Genomic DNA, 26,172 nt, shown 5'->3' with positions numbered 1-26,172 from the left:
AATTCCTACAAGCAAAACAAGTTTAATGGATTTTTCCTAATAAAAAAGCACACTGTCTTGAAACCTGATATAACTCTGATGATTTTTGCTTGGTGACACTCTTATATACATATTAGGATGGCAGAACTGAAGAGAAATGATTTTTAAATCTATTTCTCTTTCAGATCTTGTTAAACTACCCATTAAACTATCCCTACCAAAACCAGATAGCCATAATGAAATTGTTCATTTCTAAGGACATTCTCTTGACCAGCATTATTGCCAAGCAGGGTATATAACTGTAACTGAACTTTGTTCAGCATTGCTTTAACCTGATTATTCAGAGAAATCCAGAAGTCACTCCTTTAGACTAATGTTAGCCTTCATAATCTTTTACCATTAAAGCATGAAAAAAAAGCCATAACTTACCTCATCATAGTATTTGTTAGTGTACTGGTAGAGTTGGTGTAGAGCCACAAGTGTGTTTAAGGAATCGGTATGTGCCTGTTAACACAAGCAGGCAGCAAACACGTCAAAATAGGATCACACACAGCTGAAAGTTATGCACATGCACAACTGCTGGGTACAATTGACAAGACTTCCAAATGCAAGCTCTGTGTTTAACTTTTGCTAAATGACACTTGGGGCAGAGAAAAGGAGTGAGAAAACTTTTGTTTGGTGATTTTTAGATCAAGACTTTCCCTCTTGTATTTTTCCAGCCTGCCCACAACTCTTAACATTGGAGGTGGAAGATATGTTGAACTCTGAACGTCAAACATCTGTTAGCAGCACGGGTGTGAAAAGCTAAAGCATTTACTCTGTACAATCTGCACATTGTTGAGATATTAAGCATTAGTTCTGACACAGTCATCATGGGTGTTTGAAATCCTTTCTCCAGCTCTTTTTATATCCTGGTAATTATTCACACCCCACTACAGCAAAGGTGTAACTCATCAATATCATGAGCACATGTACATTTGGAAAAAGCCACCCAAATCATGAAGATAGAAAGGTGGAGGGGTGGGGTGGGGAGGGTGGATGTGTGGCGAGGAGAGAGAGAAAAGACTTCAAATAAAACAGGAAATAACCCTTCCATTACCTCATCTTCCCCTGCCCCCATACACGACTTAGTGAATGTGCTCTACCTGTCTGAACAGATGTTCTTCATTCAAATGTGTAGGATTCAAGTCTCTAGCTACGCCTTTAGTCTTTTAAGTTAGTTAAGAAAATGAAGAATTGCAAGATATTGCTACTGGCATAAATGATTACCCAAAGGATAAAGTAGCAGAGAAACATCCATCTTCCCTTGCTCTATAAAAGTCACTTTTAGAGCTGGTCAAAATTTGCAGTGATTTTCAATCACTCCTTCCATATTAATTTTTATCAAAATTTATAATGAATATAGAAAGGAAGAGCATATCCTGCTGATGTTAAAATATTACACTGAATTTACTTTTAATCACCAAACGTTCTAATTTTATATACATCTCAATTTATGTAATAAATAAAGTGAACTGTAAAATGAAATGTCACTGCAGACGAGTTTTGTAGTGAATGACTGAAAATAGAAATGCTCTCATGAGGATGTTGATCTACAAAATGTTAGGTCCTAAGGGCACTGAAATAAACAAGTTACAAAAAATTCCCCAAACATCCTCCTTATGCTAGAACTCTTCAATTAAATTAAGCAAATGAGCAAACCAGCCAGTAAGTACACTGCCTTCTTACTCAGGCTAAACAACTTCTTTAGGACTCTCCTGGTTCTCCAAGTTAAATAGAGTGCTTCAAAGGCAAGAGCCTGCTTGAGCTGAGCTGAGCTGCAGAGCAGACAGGCTCTTTCAAGACTGAAGCAGGTTTTGTAATGACTTTGTTCCACCCATCTCCAACCTAAGTCCCAGACTGCAACCACCCCACTCTGCTCTTCTCCATGCGAGGTAACCCAAATAACTTACAATGCAAAAACTGCCACTGAGCAAGCACATGATGAACTTCTCACATGTAGCATAAAGCAGAAGTATTGCCTCTGTATAGACAGTTCTAAAATATGCTATACTTAATGTTCATACCTCTTCTTTAATTTCTGGAATCTAATTTTTGCTGTGGTAGCACAGTGAATTCAGTCACTACTCATTATCAGTATGATCAATGCTAACAATCCTCTATATGCAGTGGAGAGAAAGCACAGTTCAAGACTGCTATAATTTTTCCACAATGGATGTGAAAAATAGAAACACCGTGCTCTATTCCCTGCATAACTCAGATAGATTAGTGACAATAAGGATTCTTGATTCCATCCAATAATCAACATTTCAAACGTCTAACAGCCATGACTACAATGAGCAGGAATATTTCAGAGGTTTATGAAAAAACTCATCTGGTATTTGCACATAAAAAAACCCATTTGTTGATATAGAAAGAGAAGACAACAAAAACCACTGCTACACTTGGCTCCAATTTCACTACAAGAAAATAGATTATATTCTTACCCTAGAAATCTCTGCTAGATGGGTATTCATGTCTTGATCACTCACTGGCACCATCTGACGAATACCTTTGTAGTAACTGCAAGAGATTAAAAAACATTTTCAGTTAGGTAAAATAAACGGTGTCTTTTTGGTAATTCTGCCATTGTTTTAAACATGCTTCCTTACTAACACAGGAGATACTCTACCACAACAGCCCAATGATTCTTTCAGTAATCCTGTCTTCTAACATTAGTACTTTTGCAGGAGGGGCAAATCATACCTGATTCTACAGGAACGAACCACAGGGAAAAAAATCTATAATTGCAGATAATGATTATTTTAGGTCATAAAACTAGCAAGAGTTTTGTTCTGTAGCAGATCTTCCATGATATTAACAGAATTTCCAATTAGTAAATGAGTAAAGTCAGAGACAGAATAGAAAAAAAATGTTTCTGAAAATGTTTTCAGGATTTGATCTCTACTGAGTTATAGAAGTGCAGCATTTGTTAGACAGATCGTGTGGGTAGCAACTATGACTGCAGAAAACAGCATCATATTTTCTCCTGAATAAATCTGTTTATTTGTCTGTACAGACAAGACTACACACTGGGTCATAACAGAGCTCCATTTCAACTCTGCCAACGCCACCACCAAGGGGATCTTTAAACATTTGGGTGTTTAAACATTTGACTATATTAGCATTCCCTTTTCCTCTCACACAGGTTTAAAATCCTAACAACTGAATAACCACGAAAAGAGTTGATACTTACTCTTCCACCATTTTCTTATAGTTAGAGATTTCTTTCGCATAAAGTAATTTATTACTTGGAGAATCCTGAAAAATTTAGAATACAAAAAAAGGTAGTTATTTACGAACATTTCTAGGAAGCAAAAGAAAAGAACGTAAGATATTCACATACACTTCAGCTTTACAGATATAAACATTGGGATACTTATTAACATAGGTGGGATTATTTCATAAAAAGATGACATTTACACGTGGCATTACTGCCGAGTTTTACAAATGTACGAATGCAAGGTGATAATAAATTATTGGTGGACCTGAAATAATCAGTTCTTTTTATGCTTTTTATAAAAGGGATTGATATTTTCTCCATTTTCAATAGTATCAATTGGCAGACTACACAGAAATACTGACAGTTCACCAACCTGTTAAGTGGTGAAATGTTAGCTTCATTATAAAACTAAAAAGAAACGATCAAGGCTGTATCTCCTCAGAGAATGGGTATTGTCTGGGAGGATGCCCTTTGTCTTGTCAGGCATGAGCATAGTCAGGATGTAGAATGCAAATCACTTACTCTGCTTAATTTGTGCTCTGTTCTTGTGCAAGCATCCATGAAAGTCTGTGCAATGACTGACAAGGAAGCATCCACTACTTCATGAACATGAACATCAAAGATGAAATGGGGATTTTTCAGTATGTTTACCCAGAATCTAAGAGGCAGGCTGCAAAGCAAGGAAAAAGATAAATAATCCTTTTTACACAATAAATATTCTACAACAAGAAAATCACATGAAATTTAGTATGGGCTTTGCATTTTGATCTCTTCACAACAGTGATATTTAATTACATATTTCAACTTTTATACAGGCTTGTCTGGGTTCCATGCCTGAAAACCAACTCTTTACATCTCTCAGAAAAACTCATATGAGAAGCATCTTGAGTGCCCCAAAAGAACAAGGAAGGATGTATGTGTGGTCAGAGAAACTATCAAGTAATACATATTAGATTTTGTGAATTGACAGGTAAATCTAGTCCCATTTGCCTCTTGCTTTCCTCTTCTGTGAGGAAAGACAAAAAGTAAAACATGGTAAATCTGCCAGTGACAATCCCATAGGTAAACCGGTTCAATTTTTTGCTGCTTCTAGGCTTACAGGGAATCTTTTTCATCATATATATTATCTCAATTAAAATGATTCTGAGGATTATAAATGAAATTTACTTTGATTTGTGGTATGAGTGCTAGTATATACCTGGGAATTATACTCTTATTTCTCTGCAATACAAGTATGACTCTGTTCATACTGTACCTGTTCGTTTTCCAGATGTGAATGGTATCTTCATCCTTGATGTCGTGTTTTTCTGCTTGCTCATCAAGAAAGTCAAAGAAGTACTTCACAGCTGGTGGCACCACCTGGTTTGAGTTGAGCACACTATGAAAGAAGTCATCTACAAACTGCTGAAGTGTCCCCTAAAAGCAAATTAAAAAATATCAGTTATATTTGTGTTACAAGCTGAACTCAGCATCTTTCATTCGTATGGACATAATCCAGTTGCCACCACTGATGGCCTTTATCCTGAGTACTAAGAGTGACAAAAAGCAAGCAATTTCTCAGAGCCGTGACTTTGTAAACTGCCAACACAGTAAAGACCTTCCAGAGCACAATTTTATGTTCTAGACTCAAAGGTTGTGACTTCACCAGAGATCCTATGATGTGCACAGACAGGTGTGCCTTCTGCTTGATAGAAGCAGAAATTGGTTGGTACAGTTACCCTTCAGGGTCGCTGTGCACACAAAATAATTTTTAGCCACTTTTTAATGATTTTGCAGCGTCCTACATCCAGTTTCTCTGACACCAGAGCTCTGCACTTTTTAGAAAGAGACTGAGAGGAAGAGTGAGCAGTTTACCAGAGAATATTTACCCTTTTTGTCTACAGGCAAGCACATGGGCCTTATCAGATGCCCAGTCTGACTCATCTTCATGACATCCACAGAGCCCAAAGGAGTGAAATGTCCAGAAGAGCTGTGTTCCTGGATTCTGGCATCTGCCTGGATCTTAATAATGGCAACCTCAGAGATTGTTCCCTTGTTTTAGAGAGGACCCTGTTGAGGCCACATAGAGTTCATCCTCAGTCAACTGATTTCCCCTTACAGGCACCTTTGAAGGGCTGTATCCTCTTTCCAACCATGACTCCAGCTGACAGCCTCCAAACAGGGAAGGGACCCAGATGCCAAGGAGCTCTAACACATTCTACTGTCAGCCAGAACACACAAGTCTCAGCATTGAAGGGGTAGCTGTAGCTGTGATCTCAGCTGTAGCACCTCACCGACATTTTATCAGTCAGTAAAGCTCCAGACTGGTAATAATCTATAAAATGGCTATTGGGAATACAAAGCAGTGGCTTTATTAACAGAAAAAAAAGGGGTGCAAGCACCTTTTTGGCTCTTCATCCTATGTCATCTATCTGAAGACTTTCCTTCATATCTACTTCCATGCTTGGACAGGTGGCCTTAGCTGGAGCCACACTGACTTCATTTTCACAAAAAGAGCCTGGCTTTGTGGTCATTAAACACATTATTCTAAATTCTTTCTCCAAGGAGAAATGTTTCAAAAAATTATTTTGCTCATTATTAATCCTGCAGTATAGGCACCAAAAATACTCTAAAAGGACTATTATTATTTGGAAATTTTTTCGGGGGTTTTACTGGAAGATTTATCAACTGGAAAAAGAACAGGGAAATATAAGGCTTTGTAGGAGTTTATAAAGCATTCAGTTCAAAAGAAAACCCAACAAAATGTTATCTAAACAGGTGGCACACAGCAGAATACCCATCTTTGTCTTGCAAGGAAAATCCTTATTTAATGATCACGTAATCGTGGTTCTCAGCTTTGATCAGGAGTTGTACATTATGTCTTTTCTCAGTAATGATCCTCAGGGCATATTAATCACTTGAAGCCTTGAACACCAGCTTGTATGTACATTACATATTCCGAATTGCAGCCGAATGCATGACTAATATTTGCACTTATTTCCTCAGTTGTATCTCAAAATCTGTACAAGTAAGGTGTAACTATAGCACATCTGAGCCCTACCTTCACAGAAAGAAGTCTGGTCAGGTAGATTTCTGTAATAGCTTTGGTCCTCTCTTTTTCTTTCACACTGCCTCGCTTTGATTTACCTTCATCCATTTCATCCACTGGCCGGACTAGATGCCAGACCTTATTTTCATCTTCCAGGAGTGCATGCCCTAGAAACAGTAATTGCAATAATTATAAAAAACACCCAACCCCAAAACAGCAACATAAAAGCAATCATATACATATATACATGTTCCCTATCCATAACATACCTCTTCTCTTGCCAAAGGGACCTAGATTACTCCATTCCTGTCCAACATATACAACTCAAGTACTAAATGTTCAGTGGAATCACAGGGAGAGGAAAGAATCATACAACAGGAAAACTCCTATTTGGTCATTGTCCCGGTTCAAGCCAGGACAGAGATAACTTTTGCAGTAGCCAGAAGGGGTCATGGCTGGGACATGGAGGTTGTTCTATATTACCTCATGTCATTGTCACAGGTGGGGAGAAGGGAATCTTCTCTGGGGAGAAGGGGTTCCTTCCAGTAGAGTAAGTCTGGAAGGAGCAGTGGGGTAATGCCAGTTTCAAGCTGGAGGGAGCAGTGGGAGTAGCATGACAGAGGGAGCAGTCAAGTACTGTCTGCTACTGGGGGTTTCCATGGTGAGCAATAATGTTTCTTTTCTTGTATCCACAGTCATTAGTTTTCTTTTCTCATCTCCTTGCTGTTTCCAGTAAATTGTTGTTATCTCAACCCATGATTTTTACCTTTTGTGTCTCCCATTGTCCTCTCCATCCCACTGCAGGGGAGGGGGAGATGGAGGAGGAAGTGACCAAGCAGTGCGTGGCTTGGAGTGGTAGAAGACTAAATTGGAGAATACCATTTGTAAATCATGACAGTCATGTAAACTCAGCATGTGTATGTTTTGAGGTTCACACAGTCAGGTTCTTTACTTCTTTGTAATTCTCGAAGACATGATCAAGTTATAGAATCTTAGCTAGGTCTGACCCCATAGCCACCACAAAAATGTCAGTTGCAGCCTACTCCTGGTACAACCTTTTTTCTAGGTAACACCATTACATTCATATCTTTACCCCAGTTGCTGAGGTCGAAGTATGGTACCTCAGTTCAAACCTTCCTTTTACCAGCATTTGATAAGCACCACTTGACTTTGTAGCTGAGTGGAGGAAAAATACACCCCTTCACTGAGTTGACCTAAACTCCAGCAGCCAGAGTTCATGCCCGAAGCAAATTCAAATCCATTATAATAAGATTTTTGAAAAAATTTGTTCGTCAGTATATAGTTTAAACCAGAGGGAGAGACTCACATCAAGTCTGTTACAATAAAGCAGAAACAGGAATAAGCACTTGGATGATAATGACAGCTGGTTTGGTTATAGTGCCTTACTGTGCTACCTGGGGCTTGGACCAACAATCACACAGTGGATAAAAGCAGTTTTGCATTTCAGCATCAACATTATTGTTCAGACAAACTTCATGCCTAAGGATCTCCTGTTACAGACAGTTCTTAATGAGATGATACAATTGTTTTAAATTGCCATTAATACTCTTTGAAAAGGGTTTCTGTGTCACTTTCAATTCTCCTGGTTTTGTTTGTTTTTCCTTTAATTCCTGAACTTTTGCATCTACTTGGCATAGTGCCTAAAGTCAATGGCACTATTCCATTAGAAGTTATTGAATCAGTACATTTAAAATCATTGACATCTTAAAAATATGGAAATTATTTTTCCCATAAAATTGTGATTCAGCCCCACTGTATGAATTATTTTTCATTCTGCTAAGTTTTATGCCTTAATATACACCTCTAACATAACTGAATCCCAGTTACAGCACAAAATATCAGTTAACTTTCAGTTAACTTTACATTAACTTTGACTATAATAGTTTATTAACTCAGTTCCTCAGTAGTGACATTAAATTTCCCATCCTGCACGTACATTCAGTATTTTACATCACAGGGGGAAATAACACTTTTGCTTCAATCTACTTTATATATTCTCATGAAAAGCATTAGTTATGCAGTCTTCTGGGACATTTGCTTTTTTTTTAACATGGTAGGGAAGAAAGATAAATCCCACATTAAATCACATTGTCCTTTGAGAGTCCTTAATTCAACTTGGAAGTTCATGTGAATGAAGCCAGAAAAAATAAAACCTATCACTTTATTTTGAAGCAGTTGTGATTTCACAATAGATTCCATTCATGGCAGTCATCCGCCACTACAGTAAGAACCACTGCTGGGCATGAAGTATGGAATTTCTTTTTCAATCCATGTTGTTTACTTTTGGAAATTAACAGATCAAATAATGCAGTTAGACCAGAAACTATATCCTAGCCTTATATCAGTTGTTTGGTACACTCCTGCTTCCTCCTTTGAATCAAAGGAATTTATTCTCTCTTCGCCCTCCTGATGGCATATGGTCCAGTTTAACTTTGGACAGAAGAGGAAATAGCTAAAGGGTTTTCCACTGACATTACTGGCTCTTACATGCAGCTGAGTTTGTTCAGTGTTTGTTTAGCAACAGCAGAATTGGCTACTAGTGGAAGAGTAGTGGGAAAGTAAGGATTAAGGTAAGCTCAACCAGATGAACTTCTGCAACCCAAAGACCTCACTTCATTGCTATGAATAGCAAAAAGAAAGAGGAAAAGAAATTCAGAACATCAACCAACAAAATATGTTAAAAATATGGTTGCTAAGAGAAAATAACAGTTCTATGAGATAATATTTTCCTCAATGGGAAAGTAGGAAATGAAGAAAATAAAAGAGGGGGAAATACTCTTTTTCTTCTCCTTATTCACGCTAAGCATCAAGCTGTAAGCAGGAAGAAGATTGCGTCCAGGGCTCCAAATGCTTCCCCCGAGCTCTTTGTCTTGGCCCTTGGGCATTCTTTGGATAATTATCCAATATAAAATACGGATAGGGGTGTTGGGGGGAGTGTTAATAGCAAAAATAGACTGTGCTGACTAATTATAGTGGTAACATCAGGCAATGTAAACATCAGGCAATACAGCCCCTTTCCCCTTGTGTGACCAGCAGCAAATTATCTTCCTTCCAGTCTCCCCTACTCCAAGAATACTGCTGCTCCATGGAGATGAAGGAATAGCTGCCCTAACAGATCTGCTAATTAGTATTTCTGATCTGCAACCCTGTGCCTATTCTTTATTCAGAATTAAAAAAGGAAAAAAACCTAACATAAAAAAATACCAGGAAAAAACCACCCAAAATAACAGAATGTGTTATTTTGGTTTATAGTTCAGTTCAGAAATACTAGTATAAAATCACCAGAACCATTCTCCTTCTTGATACATATTAGTAACTGCATTTATTGTCTCCAGAAGCAAAACATGCTGCATTTAATTTGTCACAATCTCCAGCTTCCAGTGTCTTCCTGTTAGAAGCTCTGAATAAAAGCAGCATAGAGGCAATGCCAGGTTTTAGAGCAACATCTCTGAACATGGTTTTACATTTTCGGTCAGTGCAAAGCCTCCTACTTTGGCTGACAGTCAATGGTTTCAGCTGACACTTCTCAATGCAAAAGGTGCAAGTTAATGAGATTGAATGAAAGGAAATCCATTTTGTCACAAGCCTCATTCATAGTCAGGATAGGATTTCTGTTTATTCAAACCCTGTAAATCTCTGTGCCATATAAATGTGTATGTGTGGGAGGGGAAGCCGCTGATCCTCTCCTCTCCCTTTTATAGTGTCTCACAAATCATGGTCACAGCAGGCTCTCACTTTGTATCACTTTTGTAACATTTTATAGCTTTCCAACACAACAAGTCGGCACCAGATAGCTCTGAGGACCTTACAGTGCTGAAGAAAGCAGGGTAGCTTGGCATGAAATACTGTCATCCCAAATTTGTACACTACCATGGTGCAAGACAGGTGTGGAGAAGAAATATGGTGGAAGTTGTTTGCACTTGATACTTTGGGATCTGAACTCTCTGTAGACTTTTCTCTCACATACAAGAGCCCTTGTGTGACAGCACCGTCCTCAGAAGTTTGCTTTTCCTTCACAGTTTAGTATGCCAAAGAGATAACTAAGGAATTCACCTGGGAGTACAGATTATGCTTGTTCAAAGAGCTTCATCATACTGAATCATATTGAATGATATAATTGCAGAGAAGGAGGAAAGGAAAAAATCCTAACCCAAGAAAAAAAGAAAAATACGTGATCTGGTCCTCTACTGCCTGCCACAAGGGTAGAGAGGTGAGGAGGATGAAGATTGGCAGTCCAGAACAGAAGGCTGACCACTCTTCTACATTAAGAAAGCAAAGCAAGTTAAGGGCACCACCAGGCTCCTTTCACAGTCCACTTCTTTAGAGGTGAGGTGACTATAGCCCCAGCCACCAGTGCAACCAAACTAAACAGGGACTAGGAATCAGCACCTTGTCTGGCTGCCCTCCACTGCCTTTGACATTAAACTGGATGGCGTTTTAAGTTAACATGCTGAGTTGGCACCTGCTGTGACAGAACAGCCACTGCTTGGCCAGCTATGCCAGGCACTTGGACTAAAAGGGTGAGGATGGCAGCAACAGTGTAGACATGACCACTAGAAGACTCCTCTTTCTGGGGAAAAGGTTTCAAAAGAAAGAATCCAGGAGAACAGAGTAAAAACTAAACAGGAAGTAATTCTGCCTGTCCTAATTTCCTGTCCAAGACTCAAAACAAATGAAAGTCTGAACCTTTCTGCTAAATAGCCATATATGTCAGAACTATCAGCTGAGACCCATTTTTTTGAAAAAAGTACATTTCTGGCATATATTTCCAACCTGTTTAACTGCCCAGCCCTCTAAACATATTAAATCTAAGATCAGTAAATCTGCTTAAAAGAATGAAACTATTAGATGAAGTAATGGTCTTTGCAGTCAATGCTAGACAGAAAAGCATATCAAATGAATTCATGGGAGGAAGAATGATCTCAACAATTATTGTTCCATAAATCTAACTTATAACTCATGTAAAATAACTGAATATAAGGAGAAAAAAACCTAAAGAAACTGAAGTCAGTGAAGGAAACATATGTGACAAAGAACATATATTCACAAGTAAATACTGCAATAAAATCTGAGTGCATTCAAGGCTGTAATGGATATTGTGTCTCAAGATATTTTGAAATATAGAAAATTGGTCTAGACAGAACACTAACATGTAAAAGCTTTTAAGATGGGTTTCAAGCTAACGGGTTGATTTCTATGAAGTCCAGCATACTGTAGCAGATATACAAGCAGATGTACAGCAATACAAGAATTATGCAGCAGATGCATTAGTGATGCGAAAGAGAAAAAACATTACAAGGACATTCCTGACATTCACAGAGGATTGAAAATGTCAAAAAGAGCAAAGGAATTGTGAAAAACTGGTGCATCTAAAGAGACAAAATGAATGGAACAATCAAAGCCAACTAAAATGTCCTGGAAAAAACAAGTTAGCATAGCTGGTGAAACATCACTCAAAAGGAAGGGAGACACAAAATCTGAAGGTACAGAGATGACATTGCAAGGCAACACAGTTGTAAGCAATGCTACAAAAAATTACACCAGATTCTTTACATCACAGAGAGGAGAGCTACTCTCCACTGTGGTTCATCTAGAACACTGCATTTAATTCTCAGTCTAATAGGAACTGAAATAAATTTGAAGAGGAACATGAGTAAAGGCTGAAGAAAGAATAAAGAGATAAAGCTCTGGGAAGACGAAATGTACAGTTTGACTATAGATAGAGTGTGATTAAAAAACCAAAATATGGAACGAAATGTTTAATAAGAGTGCTTTCTATTAAGTTCAGGGGTATGGACTCAGCAATTATGGTTAAAGTCCTTGGGTTTAAAACTTTTATAATGAGGGCAAAGAAAACCATTGCAAGTGTACAGTGGGTAACACACAACAAATAACACAAATAACACACAACTATATAGTCTTGTGGGGAATATCTAGCTCCATGGAAGTGCTTGACAAGCAAAATCAAAACAGCAGCATCACTCTGTAGGTTTTGACTTCTAGTCATCTTGGGAGGTAGGGAAGCCACAAGATACTTACTTTCCCCTGGGACATCTTGCTGATTATCCTCTGGTTGCTGGGAAATTCCCATTTTTGACAAGATGAGCGTGGCACCATCTCGGACCTTTGAAAATACAAACACAGATATATTCTTCAAAAGAATCATGTGCTACTGGACTTCTTCTTAAACCATAAACTGAGGTTTCTGTAATTGGTTGCAGGGAATCTATGACAAATGTTAACCTTCCAAGGCTTCTTGGGCAACTGGCTCTGCAATTCAGAACATACTCCCTCCCATTTTGTAAGAGATCTCATCAACACCTCCTCTGATATTGCAGAAATATTAGGAGCATCTTCAAGGCTTAAGCGGTTCCTCAACTTGGTGTGGGTACCAGGGTTTACCATGAAAACTGGGTTTATCATGAAGAATCAGACCTGTCTGTTTTCTTAGGGAAAACTAACCAACTTTCTCTTTTCCAACCAGGATTAACTGTTGTTAGAAAGCAATAAATAGCATGAAAAGGAAAGATAAGTGGATTGTAATTGTGTGGTAGAGTGTATGAAACCTAAAACAGACAGTACAACAACGTCAACATCTGCTCTCCTGATTGGGCTCTTGAATAAACCAGACCAACTCAAAATCTATTTAACAGCACAGCAAGGACAAAGACAATTCTCAGGGGTAGGAAGTGGTAGAGAAAAGAAAAGATGAATATGAGACCTAGCAAAAAGTTGAATGTTCAAAATGGAATTTGGATCTGGATACTTCAATGTTGAGGAAACCAAGGTGCTGGCATTTAGGTTTTGTGTTTTGATATAAAATGCTTAGGCAGAATATCTAGACCCAGCCTTTCACAGTTCAAACCTTTTACTCACTAGACCCAGACCCATGTTTTTCTTTGATTCTTTATCATAGAATGGCTTGGGTTGGAAGGAATCTTCAGGATTTCCAACTCCCCTGCCATGGCCAGGGACACCTTCCACTAGACCAGGTTTCTCAGAGCCTGGCTTTGAACATTGCCAGGGATGGGGTATCCACAACTTCTCTGGGCAACCTGTATGTAACACTGAAATTTCTCTATGAACAAATAAAGATTTTATTTATTACAAGAAAATGGATAACAGGTGTGAAAAACATTTTTGAAACACCTTACATTATAATGCATTAATGTGTTGATACGTTTCCATCTGCCATCTCTTTGGGATGTTAAATCCAAGTCTGAGAGGGTCTGTGCAGTAGAACCTGGACGCCATTCTAAGGGGCAATTAAAGTGAGAAAAAACAGTTTTTAACTATGCGCAAAAATAACTACTCCAAAAATGTTTTACAGACCCACTTACACATTGTGGAACATCAGAAGAAGTAATGTAGCACATGCCCCAGTGTGTGTTTTATATTGCTTAATCGTTTGGTTTTTATTGCAGAAGTTTTCATGAACTATTCCTAACCACGCATATGACTTCTGATTATCTTCCATGAAAACTCAAATTCCTTCTAATAGAATTCAATAAATATATATAAGATCTGCTATCAGTCCAAAACAGAGTAGGATTTCATGGAATAGAAAATACATTTTTAAGGGACTTACTAGGATTTTCTGAAGTGCAAGAATTTCATCTTCTACTTTCAGATTAATGCAGTAATGAAAATATTGAAAAAAGTATCAATTGGAGCTTTTATTCTGAGTTTATTAGGCCTTTTAAGAAACACCATTTCCTTTTTTTTTTTTTTGTCAAGAAGAGACAGCTATTTTGAAAGCCTTTAAGGAGGATGATTTTAGGAGACTAAGTGGTACACCATCTCCCAGAAGTGCAGTTCCTGTAAGTTATAATTCTTTTGAATAATCATGATAAAGGCAAATAAAAATCAGTACCAGTTTCTGAAATTACATCATTATGTCTCCATCAGTTAATTATCCATGCTGTCATTATCACATTAATTAGTACCTGAGATACTGACTCTGTCAGACATGAATTCATTTGTGCCAATAGTCATTAACAGGTTCTTGCAATGCTGATGACAGTATAGTAAAACTTTAGGAGTCAAGAAAAACTAACTCTGTAAGAAAACAGTCATTCTTAAGGCATTTTCAGATTGCTCCAAAGTGCTGTAGTTTTGCATTCAGCTGAACATGAATGCAGCTTTTTAAAAAAAAAAAAACAAAAACCAAACAACAAACCAAACCATAACCAAGCAATAAAATCCTCTTATAGACATTTTTTCAGAAAATACAAAGTCATACAACTGGTCTCACCTGTTCAATACAGCATCACAATAAGTACGTACCAAGAACTACACTGTCAGCTTTGGGCCACTGAGAACACGGCAGATTTCGATAGACTTGGTCTATTATCTTTTCCTTCACTTGTGATATAGTATCACAGTTCAGCACTTTCACAGGTATGGAATCGTTTCCTCCCTCTTGCACGTATACATTAACTGTCTGTGAAGAAAAGAATGTACAGGGTTATTAAGGCAAATCAGTGCTGCATTACCTCTGAATCTGTTTTTCTGGGTGATTTAAATGCAAACAGTATCTGAAATTCACCATGCAATGATTATTGCACAGCAACACATATTTGCAATGAGAGTATGGATTATATGAGGGATTATTTGAAGGATGTTTTGCTGTTATGCAGCCAACCAGCTATCATAAATTCCAGTTAATTTCTCCCACTATGACAAGACAGAAAAGATACAGAATAGATTTAGTCATGCCTAATATGCTAATATTATTAAGTCTTGGGAGTTTATTAAAAGAAACACACAAGAAAAAAGCAGTTGGATCAGTGACTCCTTACATGCTTCACATTTAACCTGATAATTCTAAACATAAAAAAGATCAAGTATTGCAGTGCCCAAATTTCATGAGTTCCCAATAACCGTTTGAACTGAACTTTGCTGAACTCCTAGAATATTATGTGCTTTTGTCTTTCTTTATGCTTTCTTCATGGCTGTGATTTTGAAGATGAACAGACTACTTCTGTACATATGGTAATTTAACATGGATCAGCTGATGAGCAGTGAGTTGTACAGCTCTCCAAACTTTACCTCCTGTTACCAGCTTCTCATTAAATACACACACACATACACATATGTTTGTGCACATAAAAGTAATTTCTATCATCTCATGTGTTTGAAAACCTCATTTACTGCCTTATTGTTGTCATAATAACTCTAATAGCTCTGGGGAATATACTTAAGTAGCTTATGCTATTTTAAAAATATTACTGTTTTAGTATTGACATGTTTTTTTTTAATGTTAAAGGGAATTTCTCGAAAGCCTGTAATTTGCTAAATCTAGAGATTTTTTTGAAAGTATCTTTGCTATGTAAGTGTCAGTTTCAATAGCAAATAGACAAAAGCAAATAAGAAAACCATGGCCAGAATACCTCCCCAGAAGGTAAAAAACAAAAAACCAAACCCAAATAGATACTATGAAACGCCTCTTTCATTAGATGAATCATCACTACAGCTCAGGGCCCTTGTGGATCTTTTGCCAGTCAGGTTAACTTAAGAGGGCAGGCACATGTGAAGCACTGCAGCTCCCAGATACATGTGGTCCTGCCAACCATAATGCCTGAATTTAATACATCAGACCTCAGAAATAAACTTGCATAGCTGGTATTCTGAAACAGTGAAGAAAAGCTATGCCATACGGCAGTCAAATTAAACATGATTGCACTGTCCCTTGACAGAACGCTCAAACTAATCATGAGATTTCACCTTCCTTTTCCTATTAGCTTTATGGTAATTAGACATGATTTTGCTGCTGGTTCAGTATGCAGCATGTCAGTGTAACCAGTGATGCAAAACAGATTCATCTTCTAAATAAGAACAATTAGAGAGCAGACAAATGCTCTATGCTGTACTTACCCACCTTGTCTCTCTTTCAGACAGAAGTGAAGGAATTAACTCATGCTTTAACCTACACTGGTGCACAAATGCTCCCTAACTGTTCAGCTACCACAACATCATCATCATGCCAAAGATCCCAAAAACTAATGGCAATAGTACCCCCTCCATAATCATTTATCATACATATATACACATATACATACATCTCATCAACTTCCATGCATGCAGAGACATAAAATATTTTTTTGATAGGAAATCTGTGAGTCTGGACCAAATACTGCTACTGTACAATGTTATAATATTTAATATCTAGCTAACATGCATGTTGTGCCCACATCTGATTGCATACATGAATTTTCTGCCTTCACACTGATTCATTTAGCTTAATTGCAGGCTTTTGTTCTTTTTTTTTTGTTTATTTGTTTGTTTGTTTGTTTTGGTTTTTTGTTTGTTTTTTTTTTTAAATGAAAAGAAGTAATAAAGAATAAAGAATTATTGAATAAAGAATTACTGCCATTAAGACTTACATGATGAACAGTGCAAATAAATTTTGTTTTCCATACACAACAGAAATTATAGCCAGCATTACCAATCAGTGTGTTTTCTGTGGGTGGCACTTATAAAGATAGTAACTCAACTAATCCCCAAAATATCCGTTGAACTTAAAATTTCTTCTTGCCCAACATTCTTCATCCAGGCATTCTAGGCCACAGTTTGGTGACTCCATATGTGCAAGTCCTACAGCACTCTTCTCCCATCAGCCCTCCCATCAGCATCCTTTCAGAATACATAAAATGGTGATTTTCCCCCCCAGCCCAGGACTTAATAAACCTTTCTAAAATTTTCTTTTCCATGCTGTATATCTCACTGCGTCTTTCTCAGTTGAAGACAACTACAAATGACTCCTAACATGTCAATAAAACATAAGTTAGAAAGGGAAAAAAGATAATGAATTGGTCTCTGAAGGACAGTCTGTGTATCTTTGATATTCACTACATTGTACCCTGTAGAAAACCAGCAAGACAGTCAGAGTAAAACTAGATTTTATACTCCTTGAAGAGCTAAAGACTGGGCTTCTTGAGTTTTTCCAAAAGGACAGTGGATCTGTGTTCTGGAGTATGTTAGAAAAGTGGTGGAAATTTCTGACAGTGAACAGGATTAAGTTAAAGTAGAATTCATAATAGAAAAGAACTAGACCATGGCACTGGTGATCAGATACAGGGGGAGGTTGAGTTCAGAGGGGGAGTTCCCTTGCCAGGAATGTCCATTTCGCCCCACTTGAAGCAATTAACACAGGTGTCCAGAACTGGCTGTAGAGGCACTGTAGGGAATTATTTCCCTAAGAGGAAATAAACAACTTTCAGTGCCAGTTGGGCTGCCCATGTTCAGGAGATCTTGACACACACAGAAAAAAACATAGAAAGAGGTTCATAAAATGTTCTGGAAACTGTGGAGCCATCTCACAGGACTGCAGAGGAGCACAATATGGTATACTAATAAAATGATCTCTAAAATGATGTTCAATATGCTGCAATCACGAAGGAAAAAAACTGAAGATCGGGCATAATGGCAGTGCAAGAATTCTGCAAAAATCAATTGCCAATGAATTTAGATGGGAAAAAAGGAGGAGCCAAACATCCTGATCACTTTTCAGACTGACTGGAAATTATGAAAGGGATTTATTGAATAGATTCTGCACTGTCAGGATTTGAATTTTATTTTAGAAGATACTTTATAATTCTGTTTTCCTGCTTGGAGACTTGTTTTGGTCCAACTATTGACAATCTTGCCCATGACCAGAATTTCTGTGCAGTTCACAGTAGTCTAGAAAACTGTGCACAGATTTAACACTATAGGAATTAATTGTAAAATAAAAAATGATTTTATAGTCTATTAATCATGCTTTGCTTACCAACTGTGTGTACTCCACATCATCTCCCAGTAAGCCTGTGTCATTCAGCGTATACTTTGCTTTCTTCAGTACAGCATCCACTGGGCCTTTTTCTACCTGGTGTTTAATAGCCTTGAACAATTTATAAAGAGGCTCCCCAGCATTGTCCTATGTAAAGGAAAGAAAATGAAATAAAGCAAAATCAAAAGACATACTCAGTGCAGCTTTTTTAAGTGCTACTGATTAAAAAAAACCCCACAGGCAACAGACTTCAACTCTTACCTTGAGGTACTGATATAAACAAATAGACATCCAGTTAGACAACATTCTCTCAACAACTGTTTCAGATCTGAAAAACAACCCAACCCAGAATATAGTAAGGGCACTTAATGACAAGGTTTAAAAAAAAACAATACTGCTTGCTTGAAATATAATATTTTTACATGCTTAACTACATTCAGTCTCCTAATGCAATGATTTCCCTATAGAGTCTTGAAAGGATATACTTGCTTTAGGATAAGTGCTTTGTATTGCTCATCATTCCTTGAGTAGGTACCTTCATCTTGCTGCTGAAAAGCACATTTCCTTTATTCAAAATCTTAAATTGGGTCTACGCTGCGAGAGCTAAAAAATTAACCCAATTGTGCAGTTACTGGAAAAACATCTAGAGATTATGAAGCTACAACATACACAGAGAAAGACCTATTGAAGTTTATTTGGAATAACAGGGTTAAGACACTAGAGCAAGCCTTCACTGAATGCACAGTGCAGCTGATTATGTGTATTCATTATGGAGGTGATGTGTGGTATAAAGCCTAGAAAAGTTAGATTAAAAAGTAAATGAAAAGTTCAGTGTGGTATTTTGAAGTAGAGGTAGGTATTTCTACACTGCAGTATTTGAATAAACAGTCCTGTCCAGCATCCTGCCAGTGCCTTCCACAGCTGCTCTGGGTGGGCTTATCTTGCTCATATGGGCCAAGCTATTTCTGACTTATACAGATAGCCAGCATTTCACCACAGTCACTCTGCAAAAGAAACATTTTACAGAAAGCCAGAAACATACAGAAAATATGACAATCATTCAAACCTTCTTAGCATCAGCTTTGGGTTTTTGGCCACAACATACTGCTCCATCAGTTCTAAGAACAACGTCCTCATGATGTCAGTGTAATATTCTAGTTTTCCATGTAAAGCAACAGTCAGTAAAGATGCAAAATACACTTTAGCTCGAGCAGAGAACTCCCTTTGGTTTTCCAGCGTGTGAATAAACTGAAAAAAACCCAAATTTAAAATCAAGTGAGATGACAGGTTTCTAAAGAACCTCCTAAAGAACCTGAACACTTGTCTGCACTAAGAAGACAAGCAATATTATTTTAATATTAAATCTCTGAAGCGCTGAATCAAAAAGTTTTCAGAAGTTTGAAAGAACTTCTTATAAGAAAATGTTGCCTAAATTTTGGTTTTAGATACACAATGTACTGGATGGACCTAAGGAATGTTTGTATACTTAACTAAAACCTTATCTAAAAAGGATGTTTTAATTAAATGTAAAATAGCGTTCTGTGACAATTTTAAAAGAGAAAATCAACTCCCCTCTCCCCCAAATTCCCAGTCCTTTCACATCAAATTACAAAGACACTAATGTAAGTATACCTGTAAATGTGCTCTCATCTGCCATAAACTCTAATTCTACCATTAACTAGCTCAGCACTGGATTCTCATTAAAAAAAGAGAAAAGCTAGAAGTCTAAATCTATATTTAGGAGTCTGACAATGAGCTTCAGTTTTTGAGAGTGAGCAATTATAAGTCTCTTCAGAGCAGCTATGAGCACTCATCAGTCTTGATGAATAGGCCACTTGAGGAGCCTCTCCCTTCACAGGGGCAGACATTCTGGTAGATGGCTGTCTGCAGGTGACTCCCGTGAGGAGCCAGGATGGAATCAGCACTCTCGGATCACGTTTTTTAAAAGGCTATACCAAGCTTGTAACACCAGCTTTTATGCCAGATTGGGAAATACCTGCTTTTTACAGCCACTGCAATGTTGACTAACTCTGTATTACATGACCTGGCACAAAAATATGAGATCCAACTGAAAGCTCTGGCCTCTGATACCACATATCTGCAGTTGTTACTGTGAAATCAGAACCATATGAAAATAATTTATTTTCATTAATTTTGGTTCAGTTGTGCTTGCAAACCTGCTGTCTTGCACCCATACACACAGGTATGCCTAGCTAAGAGACAAGGTGAATCTACTTCAGTACTCACATTAATGAGAAATGATTTGCTGTTGAGGAGGTTGGAGAACTGGTACAAAGCCTGCTCCACGGTCTGGCGCCTGGCCTCAGGAATATCCAGTTTTCCTGTAATCATCACATCTTTCTCTCCATCTTTGGAGGGCAAGAAGAAGACTCTGTCCGTGTATGTTTTGTAGTCTAGTACTGGAATTCCAGCTTCATTGATATCATTTGTCTGATCCTCCATTTCTATCATTAGATCTGCAAAATGCAATGCAGTTTAAGGGTTCAGTTTAAAAATTCTGCAGGCAATACAAGCTCCTTGAGTGCCTTGTAATAGTGAAAAAGCAGCTCAGCAGCAAAAACTTATTTCATCTCACATTTTCTCTTGCTATTTTTAACAATCATCTTATTAACTATAACCATAGCTAATCCTCTGGTGACAGGAGGATAACTGACTTTAACACGGATGGTTTCCTTGTTGTTGCCTATTTGTAAAAGGGCCTTTATGGCATCTGAGTTCATATAGATGAATGTATAGGATTATAGTACAGAACTAGAAAAAGATATTGCAATGTTTTTTGTTTTGGTTTGGTTTTATTTTTCTCTTTTCCCAATCCATATTCTATACCCTCTGAGCCTAGTTAGTACAGAAAAGTTCTTTCAAAAGCACAGCAATCCAGGAAAGAGAGATCTAAAGTGTAAAGCAAGTTAATTTAACAGGAAGGAAGGGGGTGGCAGAAAGGAAGAAGGTTAAATAGTTCACTGAAATTGATAGAAATATTTCTGTGGGACTCAAAAGCCTGAAGTTTTTAAAAGGGACAAAAATTAGAGAATCATGCTTTGGAGCAGCTACTTTAGCTGAAGGCTTTTCAATTACCCAATATTGCTGATTGATTGGAATACCATGTTAATATAGCAACCTATTGTCTCAGGAATTTTATTGCTCTCACTCATTCATTAGCCTCTTTATTTTATAGCATTCATCAAAGCTGAGGGACAAAGAATCTTCTGGTTTCCCTCTGTGTGGTATTAGTACTTCCTTCCTGCTGTCTCTTTCCTAGGCTATCTTTGTTCCCGTATATTTTAGAGAGTTTTCGCTTTGTGCTCTTGACATTACAGTTTCACAGTATGGAACCAGAACGTGTTTTGACTTCAGTGTTTCATTTAACTGTAAGTCAAGGTGGATGTAATTTAGGAATTGGATTACTCCTTGGATGTGCATTCTACTCCTCCAGTGCTTCTACTTGTGGAGCAGAGAGGAAACTTTCAACCCAACAGGTAAGGAATGTGTAACTCTCTACTCTTGTCCCAGCAAGTGAAAGGTATATCCTCCTTTCAGAAATAGGTGTGAAGTGCCCTGGAAGAGGTGGAGAGAGGGAGGGAGAACCTTGATAGATCCTCTCACAGTTCAAAATGCAGCTTGAAATGAAGCCCATTTAGAATTGATTCAAACGTGTTCTTCTACTTTATGTCCAAAACCTGGAAGGAGTTAGTTTTCCAGAGAAAGCAAGCTGGTACAAGTAAAGAACATCCTGTCCCAGAAATGCCAGAAAAACTGAGAGTGAGGGAGGCTTCCAGCATGGCTGAAATCTTTGAGATACCCTGAGTTTCTTAAATTAATGTCAAACTCTAACCTAAAATTGCTGTTTTATTCTTGCTTTTTAGCCACTGTCGATATGAAACAGTGTTTTCTCTTTAGCAAAAAAGCATGTGGGTATTTTTTTAATAGAGATTATTTCAACATGACCCAACAGCAAGTATAATTCAGATAATGAGATGACATTTCATGGTAATCATTTAGGCCAACATTTGCAAAGTTTGCACTCAGATGCCTAATTTAAGCGCTGCAACGAGTAGTTCAACATGTAAAAATGCTGAGCCTTCACACGTCCTGCTGCCTTCCCTCGGATGATGCCTCTACATTTACACAGAACAATTAGCTGGCTCCTCTAATCAAGCTTAAGATTTTCCCACGGTGAACAGGGTAAAATGCTATTTCTTTCCTTTGAGCTTACCAAATTATCCTTTTGTATGCTGATGGCTGCAAATAAATTTTGCAGCTCTGAAAACAGTTTTAAGGTGCATTCATTGCACACAGTCATTGTGCTAAATATTAAGTGCACTGTTAGAGCTTATAAAACATTCTTATCTTTGTGTTAAGGGCCAATCACATTAATGGCTATAAGTAACCCCAATCTCAATTAGTTTATACTCCCAGTTTCTAACTCTGTTCTACTTTTAGACTAAAATAATCAATTTCTTTTAATAACCTCAGCTACCTATTTTATTTTGTTTACTTCTCTAATACATAATAGCAAAATGTCTGCTCTATGTCAATGTCAGTAATGAAGACTACTAAGATATATTGATTATTTGTTCCCAGAAGACAGTTTTAGTGAGCTAGCACCATTCCTCCAGCATGTCTTGATTGCTGAAGAGGACCCACAGCAGTGAACATATCTGTAATACCTGTGAACTCCTTCTTGCACCGGTCTCTGACACTCTCCTCCAGGCCTTCAAGTTGTGATTTAATCTTTTCATACTCTCGTTCTGCTTGTTGGCTCTTGCGTCTTTATGGAACAGAAATAAGATTTTTAAAAAGTTACAAAATGCATAAGTAAATAATTTGAGAGGGAAGCACAAGGACTGGAAGAAAATTTCATGGCTTTGATTTTTTAAAATACAGCAGAAAGAGAATGGAGGAGAAAAACAGCAACAGTGGCTGAAATCTTCATTCCATATAAAGCAGCTTGGCACTATCATGAGCTGGTTGCTTCAAAGCAGACTTGGGCCAGTAATTTAAAATCCAGTAAGAAGTAGCTACAAATGCTTTCAATCACATATCAAGTAGAGAAACTTATTTTGTATGCACTGAACAAGGATTGCTTGCAACATGTCCTGTACTGGCTCTAAGACACCGAAGAGTGTGCCTGGGATCAAACTCAGAAGGTTTGATGTAGGTTCACAAGAACTGTACTGCTCATGTTTCAGCTGTATTGACATGTACCATAAAATTGAAATCCATACTTTCCTGATGGACAGTATGAGGCCCTCATTACTAACCTTAAAATTGGACCACATAGGTTTTAAGTTAAATACAGACATATATTCTGGCCTTTTATGAAGCGTGAATTCCAATATTAGTAATGAAGTCTGTGTGTGGGTAATTTAGCTGGAAAGGTGTAAATGACCCCTTAGTCAAAACCATCCAGCTCAGACCTACAGTGCTGACCGAGGCAGCATAAATGTGGAGGGCATTTATACAGAATAAGTTATGTCCTTCACAAGTGCCACTGTAGCTGCCAGTTCAAAAGGGTATGCATGCAACTCAGTCTGCACTCGTTTACTTGGGAAGCCTGGGACCAATTGTGTTTATACATAAAGGAGGGACTGGGCTGACTGACACCAAGGAATTTGGCATGCGTGAGAGGAATAAATTGGTGCTCATACATATTTCCAGCTGTAACTCCTTTTCTTAGCTCTGCAGCTCATAAAAAAGATGGAAATAGTTTCTGTAAACCAAGATGAAAACAATCAGGTAGTGTCTCGAAAGCTTTAGGGAAACAAGAGCACTTAATGAGAAGAACTTACCTGTAACAGATGATAGAAATGCCAATGATTACTATCATAGGAATAAGTACCAGTGGCAAAATAAGATTCAATGGAATATCAGTCACACGGTTATCATATTCCACCCTTCCAAGGATCCATTCCCGGAGTCCAAATTTTACCTAATTAGATAAAAACAGAAATTTGTCTCAACAAGTGCATATGTAAGGTGGTCCACTTCTCAGTTGCACTCTAAGTTCTTAGTAATTTTCACAAGTGATTTTCTAGTTCAAACTGCCAAACAGAGGAAATACTTCTGGATATTTTAAACTGAATTTGGGTCACTAGCACTTTATTCCATGAAGTAATTTAATTTTGCTCAGCTGAGGAAGAAAAATCCCCAGTCTGTCTGGCTAGAGTTTCACATTTTTACATAATGAAGGTGGAAGGCATTTGGCAGCCTTGAGACTGCTCTTTACGAGTGACATCTTTTATGTAGTAGGCAGAAGCTGGAGGAAGAAAGAACCGAAAAGAGTTTCTTCACAGTACTACAACAACTTTGGAGAACAAATTACTTCAGTCAAGAGGCACTGTAATACTGTTATTGATAGACAAAACTAAAATCTACCGAAAAGGTAACGTACAATGAATTCAGGAAGGTTATTGATGGTATCTCTTTTCTGCCGTTTCTTTGGTTGAGGTTGTACTTCTGGTGGCTCACAATATAAGTCCGTTTCAGTTAGAGTTTTTATATTGCAAGGCTCATCACCCACAAAAGCCTGGGCCTCATCTATCGTCATGGCTTTGTTCAGGTTACTGCCCTAGACAGAAAATAAAAGGCTGAGTTATCATCACAAAGTCTTGGGGGACAAGAAATCCCAAATTGCAACTTTCCATTTGGATCACTTTTTGCAGCAGATATGATTTACACTGCAGCCTACAGAACAGAAGAGTGACTGGGAATTATGTGATTCCTCTCCCTTCCTTCCTGGTGTGAGATTAGATGTCCCTTCCATTTCCTGGGAGGCCTACTGGGAGAGGGCATTTCCAAAAGCAAATGACAGACTCAGCAGGAGGGGGCATCCTCAGCAAACCTAAATCAAGACTAAAAAGATAGGAACTCTCTCTGAGAAGGGGTGTGGGGAGAAAAGGGGAACTGTCAATGTTCATCATCTAGCAGAAGTAAGGGACTCTATCAAGAATTTGGGGTATGGCACCAAAGATCTGTTAAGGCTTTGAGAAAGGAACGAAAAATTCCATACATGGTTCAAGGACAAAATGAGCAAGCACCCACTTTTGAAAAGTTTACCTTTGCATTAATGAGTTTGTTGACTTGTTTTTTGATGCCATCTGTGAAGTTTTCAAAAGTTGGGTCTGCAACATAGGCAAAGGAGTGGCTATCATTTTTTACAACCAATTTATAATGATCCATTAGAATAACAGTGGTAATGTTATAGTTTTCTGGGTCTTCCAGTATTGGTGGGGAAGAAAAAACCACTGTGGTTTCATTAAGTCTTGTAACAACCGTTCCATAAAACTGTAAGAAACAAGACAAGAAGAACAGGCACATTTTAGAGTCAGATTCCTTTCTGTGCATAACTGTGGATAACTTTAAACCATAGAAATAAAACCACTGAATTTATATCCTCTCCGTACAGCAGAAATACCATAGTATGAAGTATTTTTGAAAAAGAAAATGAAATAAATTTGTTGGTGGGAATAAATCATCGATTCACAATATACTAGCAGCTGCCTGCAGAAGAAGCTTGGGCTATGGATCAGTTTCCATTGCCTCCAATTTCTATGGCTCTTTACCACTGGACTGATACCATCAAATTGCTCTCAGATTAGGAAATTAACATGTCACTGTTAATCCTGATCATCTTCTGTACCTTTGAGTAGCTTGGGTTGATTCTTTTCTGCTTACACCATATAATGCCTCATTGAACTTCAATACAATTATTAAGTGAAATTTTGGAATAAAATTCACCAGTTGTCACTCAACTACTCAAGGTAACAACTCAGTTCACAGGTTGTCCATCCCCAGTTCAACAAACGTTTTTACCCTGACACCTTCAGTCATTCAGTAACATCAACCACAGGCAACAACACTAATAGGAACCCTCAATATTTATTCTATCACCACCTCTGTTTCTCACTTCATGACTCAATGCAACTTGATAGCTTCTCCTCAGCATTTCTGATATTGCTGTGTAAGTGAAAGCAAACCAAAAGATTAGAAAAGCTGAGTAGTCTGCAAAGTCTTAATGGAGAATGTGTGCTATAGGTAATGCCGACTTAAAGCTAACAGGTTGAGTATACATAAGAGGAGGTGTAAGAAATG

At 37.8% G+C, this 26,172-nt stretch overlaps 1 protein-coding gene across 2 annotated transcripts in view; it reads right to left on the bottom strand.

Annotated features, from left to right (window-relative positions):
* Positions 1-26,172, bottom strand: part of PLXNB2 (plexin B2) — a 252,026-nt gene that overhangs the window by 4,306 nt on the left and 221,548 nt on the right. For both annotated transcript variants that reach the window (XM_014877714.2, XM_014877715.2), the window contains exons 22-38: positions 25,138-25,365; positions 24,473-24,649; positions 23,871-24,010; positions 22,749-22,849; positions 20,308-20,537; positions 19,127-19,308; positions 18,322-18,388; positions 18,061-18,207; positions 14,577-14,733; positions 13,445-13,545; positions 12,330-12,414; positions 6,282-6,436; positions 4,497-4,657; positions 3,764-3,911; positions 3,215-3,279; positions 2,466-2,541; positions 409-483 (exon numbers count right to left, since the gene is read on the bottom strand). In XM_014877714.2, coding sequence (XP_014733200.2) covers positions 409-483; positions 2,466-2,541; positions 3,215-3,279; positions 3,764-3,911; positions 4,497-4,657; positions 6,282-6,436; positions 12,330-12,414; positions 13,445-13,545; positions 14,577-14,733; positions 18,061-18,207; positions 18,322-18,388; positions 19,127-19,308; positions 20,308-20,537; positions 22,749-22,849; positions 23,871-24,010; positions 24,473-24,649; positions 25,138-25,365 — 2,295 coding nt within the window. The remainder of the gene's footprint in view (positions 1-408; positions 484-2,465; positions 2,542-3,214; positions 3,280-3,763; positions 3,912-4,496; positions 4,658-6,281; positions 6,437-12,329; positions 12,415-13,444; positions 13,546-14,576; positions 14,734-18,060; positions 18,208-18,321; positions 18,389-19,126; positions 19,309-20,307; positions 20,538-22,748; positions 22,850-23,870; positions 24,011-24,472; positions 24,650-25,137; positions 25,366-26,172) is intronic.

This window comes from Sturnus vulgaris, chromosome 5, assembly GCF_052056855.1.
Source record: "Sturnus vulgaris isolate bStuVul1 chromosome 5, bStuVul1.hap1, whole genome shotgun sequence".
NCBI lineage: Eukaryota > Metazoa > Chordata > Aves > Passeriformes > Sturnidae > Sturnus > Sturnus vulgaris.
The sequence above is the reverse complement of the archived record's forward strand: the minus strand, read 5'-3'. Positions and strand labels throughout refer to the sequence as shown.